The sequence below is a fragment of the Mauremys mutica genome, chromosome 17 (assembly GCF_020497125.1).
Source record: "Mauremys mutica isolate MM-2020 ecotype Southern chromosome 17, ASM2049712v1, whole genome shotgun sequence".
In the NCBI taxonomy this organism is placed as follows: Eukaryota; Metazoa; Chordata; order Testudines; family Geoemydidae; genus Mauremys; species Mauremys mutica.
Window position 1 is genome coordinate 9,843,675 of NC_059088.1, and position 17,213 is coordinate 9,860,887.

Here is a 17,213-nt window from a genome sequence, read left to right on the forward strand (position 1 = left end):
TTACTGAGCTTCCTTAATTCTGTGACATATTGCTCTGTGGTGCCCTCCATTTTTTGCATGCATATTTAAAAATCTCTCTCTCTCAAAGGTCTCATTGCTATTTGGCATGCAATGTTCCTCAAATTCAGTCAGTATTTTACTAAACATCATGCTTCCACCTTTTTCAAACTTAAAGTTGTTATAAATACCCAATGCCCCCTCCGACAACATGTAAAAAGATTTGAGGATTCGATTTTATAATTTTTCTCCTCTGCCCCTGTGGCTGCTAAATACAATTCAAATCTGTATAGGAATTTTTTCCAGTTCCCTGTAACATTGCCTGACAACCGCAGACTGGATGGAGATTGCAGCACATCCATTTTTGGCTTTTTATCCCTTCTTAACTAGTCAAGCTACTATTGTGCTCTTAAAATACATACACAAGCCTTTGTTCTTCTCTGTTTGCTGCTCCACTCCTCTAGCCTCTGCTTTCAGTTTCAAACACAGGAATTACTTTCATGATAACTGCAGTCTCCTTCTCATACAAACCAGTGAACGACACAGGAATGCAACTTTTAATAAAACAAACTAGAAAGCTTCTGTCTGTGGTAACCTGCTGTGCACAACTATACTGGGTTCTCAACCCAGCTTCCAGGGTTCATCACTAAATCCCTGCATTCATAATACAGTCCATTATGTGGGAGCGTCTCTAAATTATAATCCTCAACAAACATATCTCTACAATCCTGACCCAGATCAGGGCCCCGTTGCACCAGGTGCTGCACAGACACAGAGGGAGACACATTTCAGAGGGGTAGCTGTGTTAGTCTGTATCAGCAAAAACAACACCTTAGAGACTAACAAATTTATTTGGGCTTAAGTTTGAGCATAAGCATAAGCTTTCGTGGGCTAAAACCCACTTCATCGGATGCATGGAGTGAAAAATACAATAAGCAGAATATATAATATAACACATGAAAAGATGGGAGTTGTGAGTATCAGCAGAGGGAAAATTACTTTTTGTAGTGACTTATCCACTCCCAGTCTTTATTGAGGCCTAATTTAATTTGCAAATTAATTCCAGTTCTGCAGTTTCTTGTTGGAGTCTGTTTCTGAAGTTGTTTTGTTGAAGAATGGCCAATTTTAAGTCCGTTATTGAGTATCCAGGGAGATTGAAGTGTTTTCCTACTGGTTTTCAAATGTTACAATTCTTGATGTCTGATTTCTGTCCATTTATTCTGTTGCGTAGAGACTGTCCGGTTTGGCCAATGTACATGGCAGAGGGGCATTGCTGGCACATGATGGCATATATCACAATGGTAGATGTGCAGGTGAATGAGCCCCTGATGCCGTGGCTGATGTGGTTAGGTCCTATGATGGTGTCCCTTGAATAGATATGCAGACAGAGTTGGCAATGGGGTTTGTTGCAGGGATTGGTTCCTGGGTTAGTGTCTTTTTTGTGTGGTGTGTAGTTGCCAGTGAATATTTGCTTCGGGTTGGGGGGCTGTCTGTAAGTAAGGACTGGCCTGTCTCCCAATCTCTATGAGAGTGAGGGATTGTCCTCCAGGATAGGTTGTAGATCCTTGAAGATACGTTGGGGAGGTTTTAGTTAGAGGCTGAAGGTGACAGTTAGTGGCGTTCTGTTATTTTCTTTGTTGTTCCTGTCCTGTAGTAGGTGACTTCTGGCCCCAACCAATTTACAAAGTCTACAAAATATTATTCTCCCCATGTTATAGGCAAGGGAAACTGAGGCACAGAGATGACTAGATGTGATAAAGCTCACACAGGCAGGCTTAGGTAGAACTAGGAACACAACCGATGTCTCCTGAGTCACACTCCAACACTCTGACTGCAAGACCATCCTCCCCAATGCCACTAAACTGACTTTTTCTCTGCCACCTCCAGAGCCTCGGTGAGCACCCGGTGAGCATCCCCAGCAACACCTTCCAGAAAGGCATACAGGGCACTGAATGTGGCTAGCAACGAGATCTCTGCAGCTAGGAGGGTTCCACACACTGGTAGGAGGCTTATGTACTTTTTAATATTTATCATAATTTCACCCATCTTCTTGTCCACTTGCTCCCAGTCAAAACGAGTAGACTTAGGTAATTTAAAAGGCTCATAGAGATATGAGCTCATTGCACAACTTGAAAACTTGCTCAGCAGTTCCAAAGCATCTTCTCTTGATATTTCCTTGGCCAATGGCGTCTTGATCACATCCTTCAACTGAGACACGGGTTTCCTGACCTGTATGGAGAGTTTAACAAGGGATTCTTCATCCAAACCGAAGACTTTGCAGTACTCGGTCATGGATTCCACCAGGATGTCAACGTCACATGAGACAGAGAGGTGGGGGATGGGAACAGCGGCAATGGCGCACGACTTCAGGGCTCGTTTCCAGACCTGGTTCTTCAGGGCTTCTTTTTTCTTATCCAGGATTGGCCTTGAGATGTTGGGAAGTGCCAAGAGGAAAATGTGTCTCTTGTGAGAGTCCAGTTCGTTGGCCAGAGTTTCCTGCAGTTGGGGAGAATCGTATTGGTCAAATTCCCACCTGGAAATGAGGAAAACCTGCGGGGAATTTACCCCTTCACTCCTCAGCTTCTCCACACAGTCGTCTCGGATTGTCTGCAAGGTGGTCTCCTGGTCGTAGTTTCTTTTTCTACTTTCGTTTCTCAAGTCCTCGTCCACTTTGGAGCGCACAAAGTAGAACTTCTTCCCCATCTTCTGGATCTCCTGGGCCAGGTCTGCGTTACAGGATCTGAAGCGCTTCGAAGTGACAATGATGAAGAAGTCATAGCGGGCAAAGCTGACCTGTTGAAGGTAGGTGTCAGGCCGGAAACTTGGAGTCCCGATCCCAGGCAAGTCCCACATCTTCACATTGGGGAGCGTGGGATGCAGATAAACGATTGTCTCTGTTGTTGTTTCTGTGATGCCAACCTCGGCCGCTCCTTCATCATCGTCGGCTAAGCCCAGCATGGCGTTGATGAAGGACGATTTCCCAGATCCCGACTCCCCCGTGATTGCGATGTTTAGCTTGGTGTTTTTTGACAGCTCCAGGGCCTCCTGTGCTTTTTGAGCTGCTTCCGAAAGGTTCCCTGTTTCAATGGCAGCCTTTAGCTCTTCAACATCCTTCTCGGACATACCAGGGAGTTTAACATCCAGATCTTGAAATAGGCTCCTTGATGCCTCTTCTGTAGCAGCCATCTCCCTGGGGGTGTGGGGAAGAGAAGAGAAATATGCTAGTCATGCTCATCTTTCACCCAACCAGCTGCAGTCCAGTTGTTAGGGTACTGAACTGGGACTGTCTAAGTTGTCCATTATTATTAATTATGATTATTAATTATTTAATTTACAGAAATGACCCCACTTGAGATTAGCTCGCTGTCACTGCAGAGGTGCCCCCCAAAATCAGAGCCCTCACTATGCCAGGGGCTCCACAGAACCAGACCAAGATTGAAGCCTCCACTGTACCGCATGCTGCACAAACCCCAACTGAGATCAGCACCTCCATGGTATCAGATCCCAGATTGGGGCCTCATTATGCTGGGCACTAATACACATAGTTAATAACTACAGTTAGAAAATGGAAGGGTCTGCAAAAAAAAATAATTGTTTGCTAAAAAAATCATGAACCGAAATATTTTGTTTTGGAAATGCTTTTGTGATGCCTCATGGGAGTTGTAGTTCAGGTGCCTCAAGCCCCCCATTTGCTACTATAGACCAGGGTTGGACTACGTTTCCCAAAATGCACCACACTTTTCCCCTCTTGGAGAGAGAGCGAGGCAGAAAATGAACAGAACCTCTCACCATAGTGCGTCATGGGGAATGTAGTCCAGTCTGGTATCCTCACCCATAGAAAAGAAAGGGGACATGAGGGAAATGAACGACAGCTCCCATGAGGTATTGCAGCTGCCCTTCCAAGACAAAATATTTTGGTTTTCGGCAATTATGGATTTTTTTTAACAACAAAAAATCGGACTCTATTAGTGGACAATGAAAACCAGCCTTCATCACACCCATAAGGCCACTGAGCTATTGAGATGACAAGGCTAGAGCATGCTGGGACACAGGCAATGCCTATGTTCTCATCTGAAGCCTTGCTAAGTACTTGGTTTTACCCATTGGCCCAGATTCACCTCTGGTGTAAAACTCCACCGATCTCATTAAGCCGGTATTTTAAAGAGTAAAATAATTATTAATAATGCTTAAGATGTTTGAGAACCCCAGTGGAATCACAGCCGATTGACCCCAGCTGGGATCTGGCCCCATTGACTCGAATGGAGCTACGGCCCATTCACCCCAGCTAAGATCTGCTCCTACTGACTCCAATGGTGCTACGGCCCATTCACCCCAGCTGGGATCTGGCTCCATTGACTCCAATGGTGCTACGGCCCATTCATCCCAGCTAAGATCTGCTCCTACTGACTCCAGTGGTGCTACGGCCCATTCACCCCAGCTGGGATCTGGCCCCATTGACTCCAATGGTGCTACGGCCCATTGACCCCAGCTGGGATCTGGCCCCATTGACTCCAATGGAGCTACGGCCCATTCATCCCAGCTAAGATCTGCTCCTACTGACTCCAGTGGTGCTACGGCCCATTCACCCCAGCTGGGATCTGGCCCCATTGACTCCAATGGTGCTACGGCCCATTCATCCCAGCTAAGATCTGCTCCTACTGACTCCAGTGGTGCTACGGCCCATTCACCCCAGCTGGGATCTGGCCCCATTGACTCCAATGGTGCTACGGCCCATTGACCCCAGCTGGGATCTGGCCCCATTGACTTCAATGGAGCTATGGCCTATTGACCCTGGCTGGGGATCTGGCCCGTTGACTCCAGTGGAGATTCTGACCCCTAGATTTCCCCACCATTTGACTAGGGTCTTGTGAGCTCCAGGCCAGTGTATTAACCACAAGACCAGTCTTCCTCTTGGCCTGTCTTGCTTTTGTACATTTTCTTACATGTCTGTATCATGCCTAGCACAATGGTTTACTGATATACAACTGATGTCTCTACATCCTACCGTAATCATAATAACTACAACACTAATAATCCCTCGCTCTTCTATGGCAGTTTTCATCCACAGGTCTCAAAGCGCTCTACAAAGGAGGTCAGTATCATTATCCTGCGTCTACAGATTGAGAAACTGAGATACGGAGAAGGGAAGTGACTTCTCCAAGATTAACAAGCCACCCAGCAGTAGAGCTGGGGACCCGGCTGCACCCACGGTGCTAATCACTGGGATGAGGTCAAAGCATCATTCAACTGCGCGGGTGAGGCTGCACCCAACCTGGACAATCTTCATGTCCATTATTATTAATTATGATTATTAATAATTTAATTTATAAATAATTGTATTCATTAATACATCTCGGGTGAGAACTTCCCCTTGCGGTGAGATGATCACAGCCTTGAGCTCTGCGACAAGCTTCCCAGCCCGCCTGGCCAGCTTAGCTAAGGAATCATCGTCAAGGCAGAATTGTTTGTAGAAGGCGATCATGGATACCAACAGGAGGCCAACATCACAGGCGAGAGAGACACCCTCCATGGGAAGGACATTGATAAAAACCAACACCAGGGATATTTTCCATTAGTGCCCACGCAGAGCAGATTTCTTTTTCTCTCTGATTTCCAGAGAGAAGTTGGAGAGACTGAGCAGGAACACACGTTTCTGTAGATAGGGGAGGTCCTTCTCCAGAGTCTCCTCCAGCAAGGGAAAATCATACTGGCCTAAGTCCCAGTTGGAGAGAAGAAAGACCTGGGGGTTGATTGCTCCTTGATCTCTCAGGCATTTCCTGGCATTCTCCCTGATCCTCTGGAGAACATTCTCTTCGACATAGGCTTGAGGATGAGCCCTTCTTGCGTTGGCCAAGTCTTCATCCACTTTGCAGCGCACAAAATAGAACTTCTTCTCCATCCTCTGGATCTCCCAGGCCAGGTCGGCGTGGCTGGATCGGAACCGCTCCGAAGCAACGATGACAAAGAAGTCATAGCGGCTGAAATTCACCTTCTGGAGGTATCTCTCTGGTCGAAAATCCATCGCCCCGATCCCCGGCAGGTCCCACAGGATCACATTCGGGTAGCTTGGATGGGGATAAGCCGTCGGCTCTGTTGTGGTTTCTATGACCCCAGTCTGAGCTGCACCTTGAACTTCAGAACCCAAACCGCAGAGAGCGTTGATGAAGGAGGATTTTCCAGAGCCCGTCTCCCCCGTGACAGCAATGTTGAGCTTGGTGTTTTACAGCGAGTCCAGATCCTCCTGAGCTTTGGAGGCTGCCTCTACCTGGCCTCCATCCTTGAAAAGCTCCATTAATTTCTCATACACCTGTAGCGCAGCATTGAAAAACCCCTTGGGGTCTGACTCAATGTCCATGCCCTTCATCAGAGCTGAGAGAGACTCCATCTGCCGCAGAGAAGGAAATGGATATCGCCATTAGTCTGAGTTGGTTTATAAACAGGTGACTTAAAACCGTCAGTTCAAGTAGGAACTCAAGGCTGGCTTAAGGCCTAGGTATTATAAATGTAAATTCCTGCATCTGTCAGCTGATTGCCAAAGAATCTCAGCTTTCAGTTACTAAAACAGAGAGAGTAATTTCCTAACCCTAGTGACTGGTGTCAAAAAAGTGAGTACATTTAGGTACATTTGAGCTAATGCAGGGCTGCTGCCTGAACCTGCAGAGAGCCTGAACCCATCACTTTGAGGGAGTAGCTGTTCTGTGCACCTGAATGGGGTGTTAACTCCCTCCTCACCCCACCCTAGCAGGGGACTTTGTGTGGGGCAGAAGGGGAGAAGCAAAGCAGGCCTGCCTCTGCCATGACCACCCCAGCAGAGACACCTGAGCTGATGAGAGTAAATTCTAGAGGATCCCACTTCTGACACCAATGCCTCTGTGCCTGGGGGGAAAGTGAATGGGGATCCCATGCCACTGCAAATCCAAGTGTGGGTGGGTGGGTGTGTGGGCGGAGAGGTTGGAAGGGCTACTGTCCCTAATTATCATAACTGATTGGTTCCACATTGCAGTATCCTGAGCCCTAGTCAGAATTGGGGCCCTGTCACATGGGCCAAAGCCCAGACATACCCCACCCTGGTGAGCTCATGGGCTGGTCAATCCTCTCTGCTCCTCCCCCTGCCCTGTGTGGTTCAAGCTTCCCCTGGGAGCAGGGTGCCCTCCTGCCCTGCTAATATCTCCCCCCACACACAGCTAAGGAGTAGGGCCCTGGGAAAGTGCTCCCGCCTCCCAGGCTTGCAGCGCCAATCAGCTGTTTGGCACCACCAGCCTGGGAGGAGAATTAAAGTGGGGGCTGCGTGCTTGGGAACGATGCGGAGCAGAGGTGAGCTGGCGTGGGGAGGTGCTGCATGGCTCCCTGGGTGGGGGAGCTGCCACGGGGACGCACCTCAGGGCAGGGGGAGCTGCCCTGGGGGGGATGCCTCAGGGCAGAGTGGGGGGCAGGGAGCTGCCACAGGGCTGACGGGGAGTAAGGTGGAAGTTTTGCCTAGGGCACGAAACTTCCTTGCACCGGCCCTGCCTGGGCAGAAACTCCTAGCGGTCACCCCAGCGAGCAGGACGTTCCCTGCGAAGCACAAGACCCCCCGATGCAGGGATCTGTCTGCCTCCCTCTTCGGAGTCAAATGGAAAACAAACGCTGCAGAGAAAAGCAGCCCTGGGAAACTTCCAGCCGCACCCTTTCCTGGAAGATCAGCTGATAGATAGATAGATAGATAGATAGATAGATAGATAGATAGTCCCCCGGCTGGGCACACAATCTGTCCCTGGTGCAGCTGGGAATGGGCAGAGTCCAGTCACTGCTTCTGGCTCTGGGGCTCTAGGGCGAACTACCAGACTCAGACCTCTTGTCTTGAGGTGTGATACTGAGGGTTGGTGAGGGGGGACATGAGGGCTCTAGAGGGGGAATATTCAGGGACCATGGTGATGAGGGCAAGGGCTCCTGAGGGGGGATATTGAGGAGTTGTAGGCGGGGTGGGGGCTCCTGAGGGGGGATATAGAGGAATTGTGGTGGGGGACGCAGGGGCTCCTGAGGGGGGATATAAAAGGACCATGGGGATGACTGTGGGGGATTCTGCAGGGGATATTGAGGGACCATGAAGCGGGGGGGGGGGAGTAGGGACTCCTGAGGAGAGATATTGAGGGGACATGGGGGCATGGCAGGGTTCCTGAGGGGGGATATAGAGGTACAGTGGAGGGCTGCAGGGGCTCCTGAGGGGGGATATTGAGGGACCACAAGGGAGAGGGAGAGGGACTGTGAGGGTGGCATTGAGGGACCATGGTGGGAGTGTGGGGGCTGTTGTGGGACCATGATGCAGGGCCGCCCAGAGGATTCCGGGGGCCCGGGGTCTTCGGCGGCGGGGGGCCCTTCCATTCTGGGACCCGCCGCCGAAGTGCCCCGAACACCGGCGGCGCCCCCCCCCCCCCCCCGCCGCCGAATTACCGCCGAAGCGGGACCCGCCGCCTGAAGCGCAGCCCGGTCTTCGGCGGCGGGGCGCCCCGCCGCAGGTCTTCGGGGCACTTCGGCGGCGGGTCCTGGAACGGAAGGGCCCCCCGCCGGCGAAGACCGGGAGCAGAAGCAGCTCCTGCGCCCGGCCCCGCAAGAGTTTTCTGGGCCCCCCCGAGGGAGTGAAGGACCCCGCTCCAGGGGCCCTGAAAAACTCTGGTGGGGGCCCCTGTGGGGCTCGGGCCTGGGGCAAATTGCCCCTCTTGCTCCCCCCTCTGGGCGGCCCTGCCATGATGAGGAGGGTGGGGGTTCCTGAGGGGAAATATTGAGGAACAGTGAAGGGGGGCAGCAGCTCCAGGAGCTGGGAGGGAGCGATTTAATCCCTTACCTGGGCAGAAACTCTTACCAGCCACCCCAGCGAGCAGGACGTTCCCCGCGAAGCACAAGACTCACCCTGATGCAGGGCTCTGGCTGCTTCCCTCTGCAGTCAAAGGGAAAGCAAAAGCTGCAGAGAAAAGCAGCCCTGGGAAAATTCAAGCCACTCCCTTTCCTGGAAGCTCAGCTGCAGCCAGCTGTGAGTTCCTGCATATACCAGAGAGCGGCACTAGACAGACAGACAGACACGGGGATTGGAGGGTGGAACCCCCAAAATGTCAGGGTGGCCTTAGCAAAGAAAGCAAACGCTGCGTGTGGAACGGAGGCTCAGAGAATTCACTTTCAGTCAAGTAGCCAAAGTTAGTTGAGGTGCAAAACTGCTCATTAAAGCACTACTCAGGGGCTGTCGTTTGACTGGTTTTCATTCTGTTCCCCCCACCTCACTCTGCACACACCCACAGCCACACCTAAACATTATCCAGACCCCTGAAATAGCAGAACAGGGGAGGTAATGGATAGAGAAATGGAGGAACATTGGGGGTACATATCGGGACAGTGGGAGTTCCTGATGGGGGATATTGAGGGACTGTGAGGGGTATGGCAGGGTCTCCTGAGGGGCGATATGGAGGTGCCATGGAGAGGATGGTTGAGGTCCGGAGGGGGAATATTATGAGACCGTGAGGTAGTTGGTGGGGCTTCTGAGGGGGGATACTGAGGGACCGGTGGACGGAGGGGGCTCCTGAGGGGTGGACTGACTGTATGTTGGGGTTCTCCTGGACGTGACCCTCTTTTTTATCCTCCAGGCAGCCTTTTGAAATACGAAGAAATGTCCAGGTCCGGGATTTTTCCTTGCTGATTGCAGCAGAGAAAGATCCATCTCGGCGCCTCGGCTGGTCCCTCCCCTGAATCTGCAGCTGCTAGATCCTGCCCAGCCCAGCCCGACCTGCTGGGTAAATGGAGCCTCCAAGCACCATTCACCGGGCCACCTGCCCCACCCTAGGGCCTCAGAGCCTGGCCAGGTTGTGAGGGGTGACAGGCCAGGCCCCAGCTTCCCGCCCTGGGCAGGGGGAGATGCCCAACGGGAGGTTCTTACTGATGGATGCATCCCAGGCCTGCATCCACCACCATAACAGGAAGCGACACTGCCCCCACTTAAAAAGTTAGGCCACAGGTACACTTTCCCAGTAGCCTCCAGGTACTTAAATACCCCCTCCCAGTACACACACACACACAAACACACACACACACTCCTGCAGCACTCCCCAAAAATACTCCTCCACTACCCCGCTACTGTACCCCACCCCCACAGCGTCCCCTTTAGGGAACTTGAAATAGGGTAACCCTACATACAAGGGGACACACTGTGGGTAGAGTGCAGAGAAAACCCATGACACTGGGTCTGAGCATGACTCAAGGACATGAAAGGATCCCACCGCTGGCTGACGTAGCTCTGCTGACAAAAGCCCCAGTGCAGACCCAGCCACGCCAGCAGACGAGGGTTCCCGTTGTCACAGCTAATGTCACTCGGGGAGGTGTTAGCATAGGTCTGCGGGCGATGTAGATATCACGGAAGTAAATGTGTCATTGTATGTGGCGCGCCATCGCCCAAAGACTTGTGTTTTCTTGTTCAGTGGCATTCGCTCCAGTGGCCCTCGCTGCGTTCAGGGCAGTTGCACTGACTGGGGCAGGGATTCCTTGAAGCAATTGGCCCCGGCTCACACAGCATCGATCCAGCTTTCACCCTGCGTATCAATGACAGCGTTACTTCCCCAGAAGAGCAACGGGTGCTAGACACCAGCGGGGCTGTGTACAAAGAGGAGTGGGGTTTAGTGGTTAGAGCAGGGAGGATGGGAGCCAGGGCTGCCCATCAAAGCCCAACACTCGCTTTCAGGCTCAATGGAGAGAGCAGTTAAGCCTCTTTGCTGTAGAACAGCTGCAAACAACGGAGGCCTCTGACCATGGGAGCAGAGCGTGTGGCAGGTCAGAGCTGAACCGTGTGGACTGTGGGGTGCAAACACAGGGGCTCAGAGATCAGTAGCCGCCTTAATAGCCTCCCTGAAATTGGCAACCTGGGATTTGTTGAGCAAGGGTGGTGCCCAAACTGTAAAGAATGTCGTTGTTTGTGCTGAGTTCCAGTTTTGATTTCCAGCACCCATCTGCACACACCTCGTTCGCTGGGGCGGGTGCAGCCGGGTTGAAGGAACGACAGAGTCGCTGGAGCAGGGGGCTGAGCTGTCACTGTGAGGTGAGGAGAGGGGTGGACGTACCTTGAGGGATCCAGTGCTGAGCTCGGTAGCCTGCAGCAGTAGCTGTGCAGGGGGCCTTCTTGCTGTGGGGAATATGGGGTGTCTGGTGGTGTAGGGACCAGGGTCTGCAGGGCTCCCTGAGGGGTAAGTGACAGCAGCAGAATGAAGGTTGCATTGTGGGGCTGGGGTGTATTTTTAACTCATCACATCCTGCTTCTCAGAGGTTTACGTTTAGCCACTTTCCACGTTCTGGAAGGGCACCTCCAGGCCACCTTCACGCTGTACCTACAAACGTTGGGGGCAGGCCAGTTCCTTGGCTTTTTTTGAAAGATCATTTTCCAGCACCCCCATGGCCCACGGCCTGGCTCTCCCCCTCCTTGCCTCCCATCTCTCTACTGCCCAGCACACCTGGGCCTGGGGGGGGGGGGCATTGTCAGGGCTGAGGACCAGGGAAGAGGATGCAGGAGAGGGGACACCAGAATGGGGAGGATTTGAAGGGATGGGGGGGTGTCTCTGGGGGGAGTGTACAGATGCCTCCATTTCCCTCCTCTCACACCCAGATACGTCACCCTTAGCCATCGGGTGGAGGTGCAGAGTCCCCTACCCCCAATCTGGGAAGAGACTCTACACATCCATCTGCAGCAGACGTGACTCTGCGACGGAGCCAACCAACCCTGTCCCTGTCGAGGGTGAACCAGCAGCCTGAGGCTTAATGCCACCCCTGGGCCGGCTGTGAGGCTGGAGAAGGGGTGATTCAAAGGGGGAGGCCCAGCAGCTGGAGGGCGGTGTGGGGAAATAGGGCAAACAGGCTACACTGGGGGTGGCAAGGATCATGGCTCGGGTCAGGAGCCAGACAAGAACTGTCGGCTCTCAGAGGTGCTGAGTAAAGGGGAGAGCGTGCCAGCCCCACGGGAAGTATGGGACATGGATGTTAAATAATAATACCTGGCTTTTCCATCATGCTTTTCCATCTGTAGTCTACAACGCTTTTCATTATCCCCATTTTACAGATGGGGAAATTGAGTCCCCATCTAGAGCTCTGTCCATTAGGTAACACTCTTTTTTACTCACTGCATGTTACAATTCCTAGGTCACTTTGTTTTCTGGCAAGAAAACGACTCAGTGTAATTGTGGGTATTTTTTTTCATAGGAAAATGGAACAGCTAAAAGTTCTCTTCGGTAAGGTATTTACAAAGCACAGAAATACACTGCCTGGTCTGTGTCAGAAGGAAACCGATGATGTCAAGGCTGCCATCGAAGCAGGAGACCTCCCATTAGCAGCATATGTGGTGCAAAGACCTGATGAGCTGCTTAAAAATACTCAGCTCAACATCGCGATCACAGGGGAGTCAGGAGCCGGGAAATCATCCTTCCTCAATGCCCTCCAGGGCCTGGGAGATGAGGATGAAGGATCAGCTAAGACCGGGGTGGTTGAGATGACCAAAGAACCGGAGCGGTACCAGCATTCCAAGTACCCCAATGTGATCTTCTGGGACCTGCCGGGGATCGGGACCCCAGATTTTCGGCCAGACACTTACCTGGAGCAGGTGACATTCAATCGCTATGACTTCTTCATCATCCTCGCTTCGGAGCGGTTCAGGGCCAACCACGCCAAACTGGCCCAGGAGATCCATAAGATGGGGAAGAAGTTTTACTTTGTGCGCTCCAAGGTGGACTTGGACATTTACAATGAGAAACGCAAAAAGAGCTTCAATGAAGAGAGGACCTTGGAGAAAATCAGAAATGACTGCATCAATCACCTGTGCAGACAAGGGATGAGCTCCCCGCAGGTTTTCCTTGTGTCAAGCAGGGAATTTCAGAAATACGATTCTCCCAAACTGCAGAAAAAGTTGCTGAAGGAACTGGAAAGTCACAAGAAACACATTTTCCTCTTGGCCCTGTCCAATCTTTCCGAACCAATCTTGGAAAAGAAGAAAAAGGTTTTGCAGAGGCAGATCTGGAAACAAGCCCTGAAGTCGTGCGCCATTGCAGCTGTTCCTCTCCCGGCTCTCTCGGTGAAGTGCAACATTGGCATCCTGGTGGATAACCTGAGAGAGTATTGTGAGAGCTTTGGGCTTGATGATATTTCCCTCACTCGCTAGCCAGGTTCGGAAGCCTGTCGCTGAGCTGAAGGGTGTGATCAAGTCCCCATTGGCCAACGAGATCTCAAAAGAAACAGCCGAGAAGCTGCTGACTGAGGCTACAGGGGATGGTCTAATGGTAGTTAAATATTTTGTCAGCATGGTACCGGTAGTTGGGACCACGTTAGCTGCAGAGAGGTCTTTCATAGTGACATACAGAATGCTGAACAACTTTCTGGATGATGTTGCTGAAGACGCCCAGAGAATTCTGATCAAGGCATTGGAGACAGAAGAGAAAACAGATGGCTAACAGCAACAAAGGACCAACATGCTGGATACAGGCCTCTGGCAGATGGAGATTGGAGCCCACCAGGGGACAATGGCAGATTCTTCTGTACTCAAATCTAATGCAACAAAAGAAAAAATATTGAAAAAGATCTCCAGAGTCTGGCCTTTAAAATACAAAGATGTATTTCTAGTGCGGGGGAACAGGCAAAACTGAGGTACAGTTCCCTGGCCCCACAATTTTTTTAAGCCAGGCCCCAGCTGGGATAGTTGAGGGACAGCAGCAGGGCAAATACCAGCTCAAAAAGTCCTCATCTAAATTAATTAAAAACATCAGACAAGATTTTTAAAATATATTTTAACCTTCTCTGTGTAAATCAGTGGAGATTCCTTGAGTCCAATACTGCGATTGACACCAGCTGAGGATGTGGCCTTTTGCATGCAGTGTAAACCAGTGCAGAATCTGACCGTGAGAAGCCAGCAGAGCTGTAATAACTGTGCAAAAAGTGATCAGAAAACACTGAACCCGGCACCAGCTCCTTCCAGCTTGTGTTCTTTCCCCCAGTCCTTTTCCCTTTGCCATTCAATGCTGGGTTAGACCAATTGAAATCAAAGCCTGCAAACACAATTAATGAAAAAGACACCATTAACAATAGATTTCTGAGCAGTAAGACACTGACCTGAGACCTGTAACCTGCTCAGCACCCATTGTCTCAGCTCTCAACTCAACGCTGCTCTAATGCAGGTCCCTGAGCCCGAGGGAAACAGACTTGGTTAGAAATCCCCGAGCACAGTCTTCAGCTAGTGTAAATGGAACAAGCTCCATTGATTCAATCCCATTGACTCCCTCTAGGGATCTGGTCTTCCAGGCACATCCATTTAACGGGTCTCATAGCAGAGGTTCGCTAAAGATTCTTTTCTCAATCTGCCATCTTTCATAGAATCATAGAATCATAGAATCTCAGGGTTGGAAGGGACCTCAGGAGGTATCTAGTCCAACCCCCTGCTCAAAGCAGGACCAACCCCAACTAAATCATCCCAGCTAGGGCTTTGTCAAGCCTGACCTTAAAAACCTCTAAGGAAGGAGATTCCACCACCTCCCTAGGGAACCCATTCCAGTGCTTCACCACCCTACTAGTGAAAAAGTTTTTCCTAATGTCCAACCTAAACCTCCCCCTCTGCAACTTGAGACCATTACTCCTTGTTCTGTCATCTTCTACCACTGAGAACAGTCTAGATCCATCCTCTTTGGAACCCCCTTTCAGGTAGTTGAAAGCAGCTATCAAATGCCCCCTCATTCTTCTCTTCTGCAGACTAAACAATCCCAGTTCCCTCAGCCTTTCCTCATAAGTCATGTGCTCCAGCCCCCTAATCATTTTTGTTGCCCTCCGCTGGACTCTCTCCAATTTATCCACATCCTTCTTGTAGTGTGGGGCCCAAAACTGGACACAGTACTCCAAATGAGGCCTCACCAGTGCTGAATAGAGGGGAATGATCACATCCCTCGATCTGCTGGAAATGCCCCTACTTATACAACCCAAAATGCCATTAGCCTTCTTGGCAACAAGGGCACACTGCTGACTCATATTCAGCTTTTCGTCCACCGTAACCCCTAGGTCTTTTTCTGAAGAACTGCTGCCCAGCCCCTCGGTCCCTAGTCTGTAGCAGTGCATGGGATTCTTCCGTCCGAAGTGCAGGACTCTGCACTTGTCCTTGTTGAACCTCATCATATTTCTTTTGGCCCAATCCTCTAATTTGTCTAGGTCCCTCTGTATCCTATCCCTGCCCTCGAGCGTATCAACCACTCCTCCCAGTTTAGTGTCATCTGCAAACTTGCTGAGGGTGCAGTCCACACCATCCTCCAGATCGTTAATAAAGATATTGAACAAATCCGGCCCCAGCACCGACCCTTGGGGCACTCCACTTGATACCGGCTGCCAACTAGACATGGAACCGTTGATCACTACCCGTTGAGCCCGACCATCTAGCCAGTTTTCTATCCACCTTACCGTCCATTCATCCAGCTCATACTTCTTTAACTTGCTGGCAAGAATACTGTGGGAGACTGTATCAAAAGCTTTGCTAAAGTCCAGAAATAGCACATCCACTGCTTTCCCCTCATCCACAGAGCCGGTTATCTCATCATAGAAGGCAGTTAGATTAGTCAGGCATGACTTGCCCTTGGTGAATCCATGCAGTTTGAGCTGCTGCTGCTGCTGCTGCTGCGTTTTATGTGCTGATTTGCTTGTTTGATGAGGAGTTTAGATTGTCCAGAGTCTGGGAATCATCCCACACTGCTCATTCTCACCTGGGATTTGCAGATTGTAATCACATTGTGTCAGGCTCTGATGACGAGTGGTTGCATCTCTTTGCTCTGTGTATTCGCTGCTTCTGGTTTTGTCATCACTGCCGATCTTAGTGAAATACTTTTGTCTTTTAATAAACTCCCAGACAGTTGGATCTGACACTTTGTGCATCTGACTTTTATTGCTCTTAGGAAAACACGGAGCGAGAGGCATCAGATGGACCCCAGCTTTGACTCCATCACCCCATCAACCCAACAGATTTTGACTGGATCGTTCCCATAGTTGTGAGCCAGCTGGGACTGGGCAGAGTCCAGTCACTGCTTCTGGTTTAGGACTCTAGGGTGCACTACCAGACTCAGACCTCTTGACTTGAGCCCCCCCTAGACCCTAAAATCAGTGTCTGAGCCCTCCTGAGTGCTCCATTCACTTATAAACACGTCCTTGGAGCACCTAGATTGTGGGGGCTCTGCGCTTTTTAATGGCGGTGAGAGTAATTAACAATCGGAATGACTTACCCAGGGGGTGTGGTGGATTCTCCATCGCTGGTAACTTTTAACTCAAGATAGGACGTTCTTATAGAAGATCTGCTGCAGGGATTATTTTGGGGAAATTCTCCAGCCTGTGTTATACAGGACGTCAGACTAGAAGATCACAAAGGTCTCTTCTAGCCTAGGAATCTATGAATATCTGTGGGGATAGCATGTCTGGAAAGCTAGGAATGCAGGCTCAACAGAGGACCCCAAGGACTTTGCTCACAAAGCTCCTGATAGTTACAGGTCTTTGAAAATAATAAAAGGCTCCCTCCCCTGGCCTGATCTCACACCACATAAGAGTCTAAGGCACCATCTACACTAAAAAGTTCTATCAGCATGTGTTGGTCAGGGGTGCGACCAGATAGGAGAGTGATCAGGCAGCTGTGGGGTTGGTGGGACACAGTGATAGGGATTTTAAGGGGTCCCGCTTGCCCCAGACTGTGTCCCGCTTGCCCCAAGCTGAGTTAGCTGAGCATAAGTAACAGTAGGCCATTATAGGTCAGCTTGACATTAAGGAATAGGAAAATTTGTAATCGCTTGTGTGGCATAATCAAAAGGCCAACAGGAGAAAAGGGAACCAACGCCTACTGGTAATTGTGTAACATGGCCTTAGTATAACAGCATATTAGCAATGGAAAATTAATAAAGCAGAAGAGTCTTGTACAATGTAACCGCACGTAGGTGGGCGCACATACAGTTAGGGAAGAGCTTACTGTACAATTCTATTGGAAACAGTTGCATTAAGCAATTTAGTAAGATAAGGTAACGCAAGAAGAGGGACATGGCGAAAGCAGGAGCATCTAGGGACAATAACAGGAAAACCCCTAGATGGTGAGGGGCTCTGATTGGCTTGCTGATAAGAATTATACCAAATAAGGCTGATAAGATTTGTAATGTGTGATTACGCATTGCGGTTTTTACCTTTATAAGCTTGAAGCAATGTAACCAACGTAAGGC

At 50.5% G+C, this 17,213-nt stretch overlaps 2 protein-coding genes across 3 annotated transcripts in view; both read right to left on the bottom strand.

Moving 5' to 3' along the window:
* Window positions 1-17,213, bottom strand: part of LOC123351333 — a 113,441-nt gene that overhangs the window by 6,385 nt on the left and 89,843 nt on the right. The window lies entirely within an intron of this gene.
* Window positions 1,443-8,910, bottom strand: LOC123351334 (interferon-inducible GTPase 5-like). 2 transcript variants are annotated; one of them, XM_044990609.1, is made up of 2 exons: window positions 8,884-8,910; window positions 1,443-3,187 (listed from the first exon to the last, which is right to left on the bottom strand). In XM_044990609.1, exon 2 carries the CDS (start codon window positions 3,181-3,183, stop codon window positions 1,855-1,857), a length of 1,329 nt encoding a protein of 442 aa, XP_044846544.1. In that variant the 5' UTR covers window positions 3,184-3,187; window positions 8,884-8,910; the 3' UTR covers window positions 1,443-1,854. The 2 variants fall into 2 exon arrangements, with proteins under 2 accessions (XP_044846544.1, XP_044846543.1); XM_044990608.1 differs by lacking the exon at window positions 8,884-8,910 and adding an exon at window positions 5,348-5,511.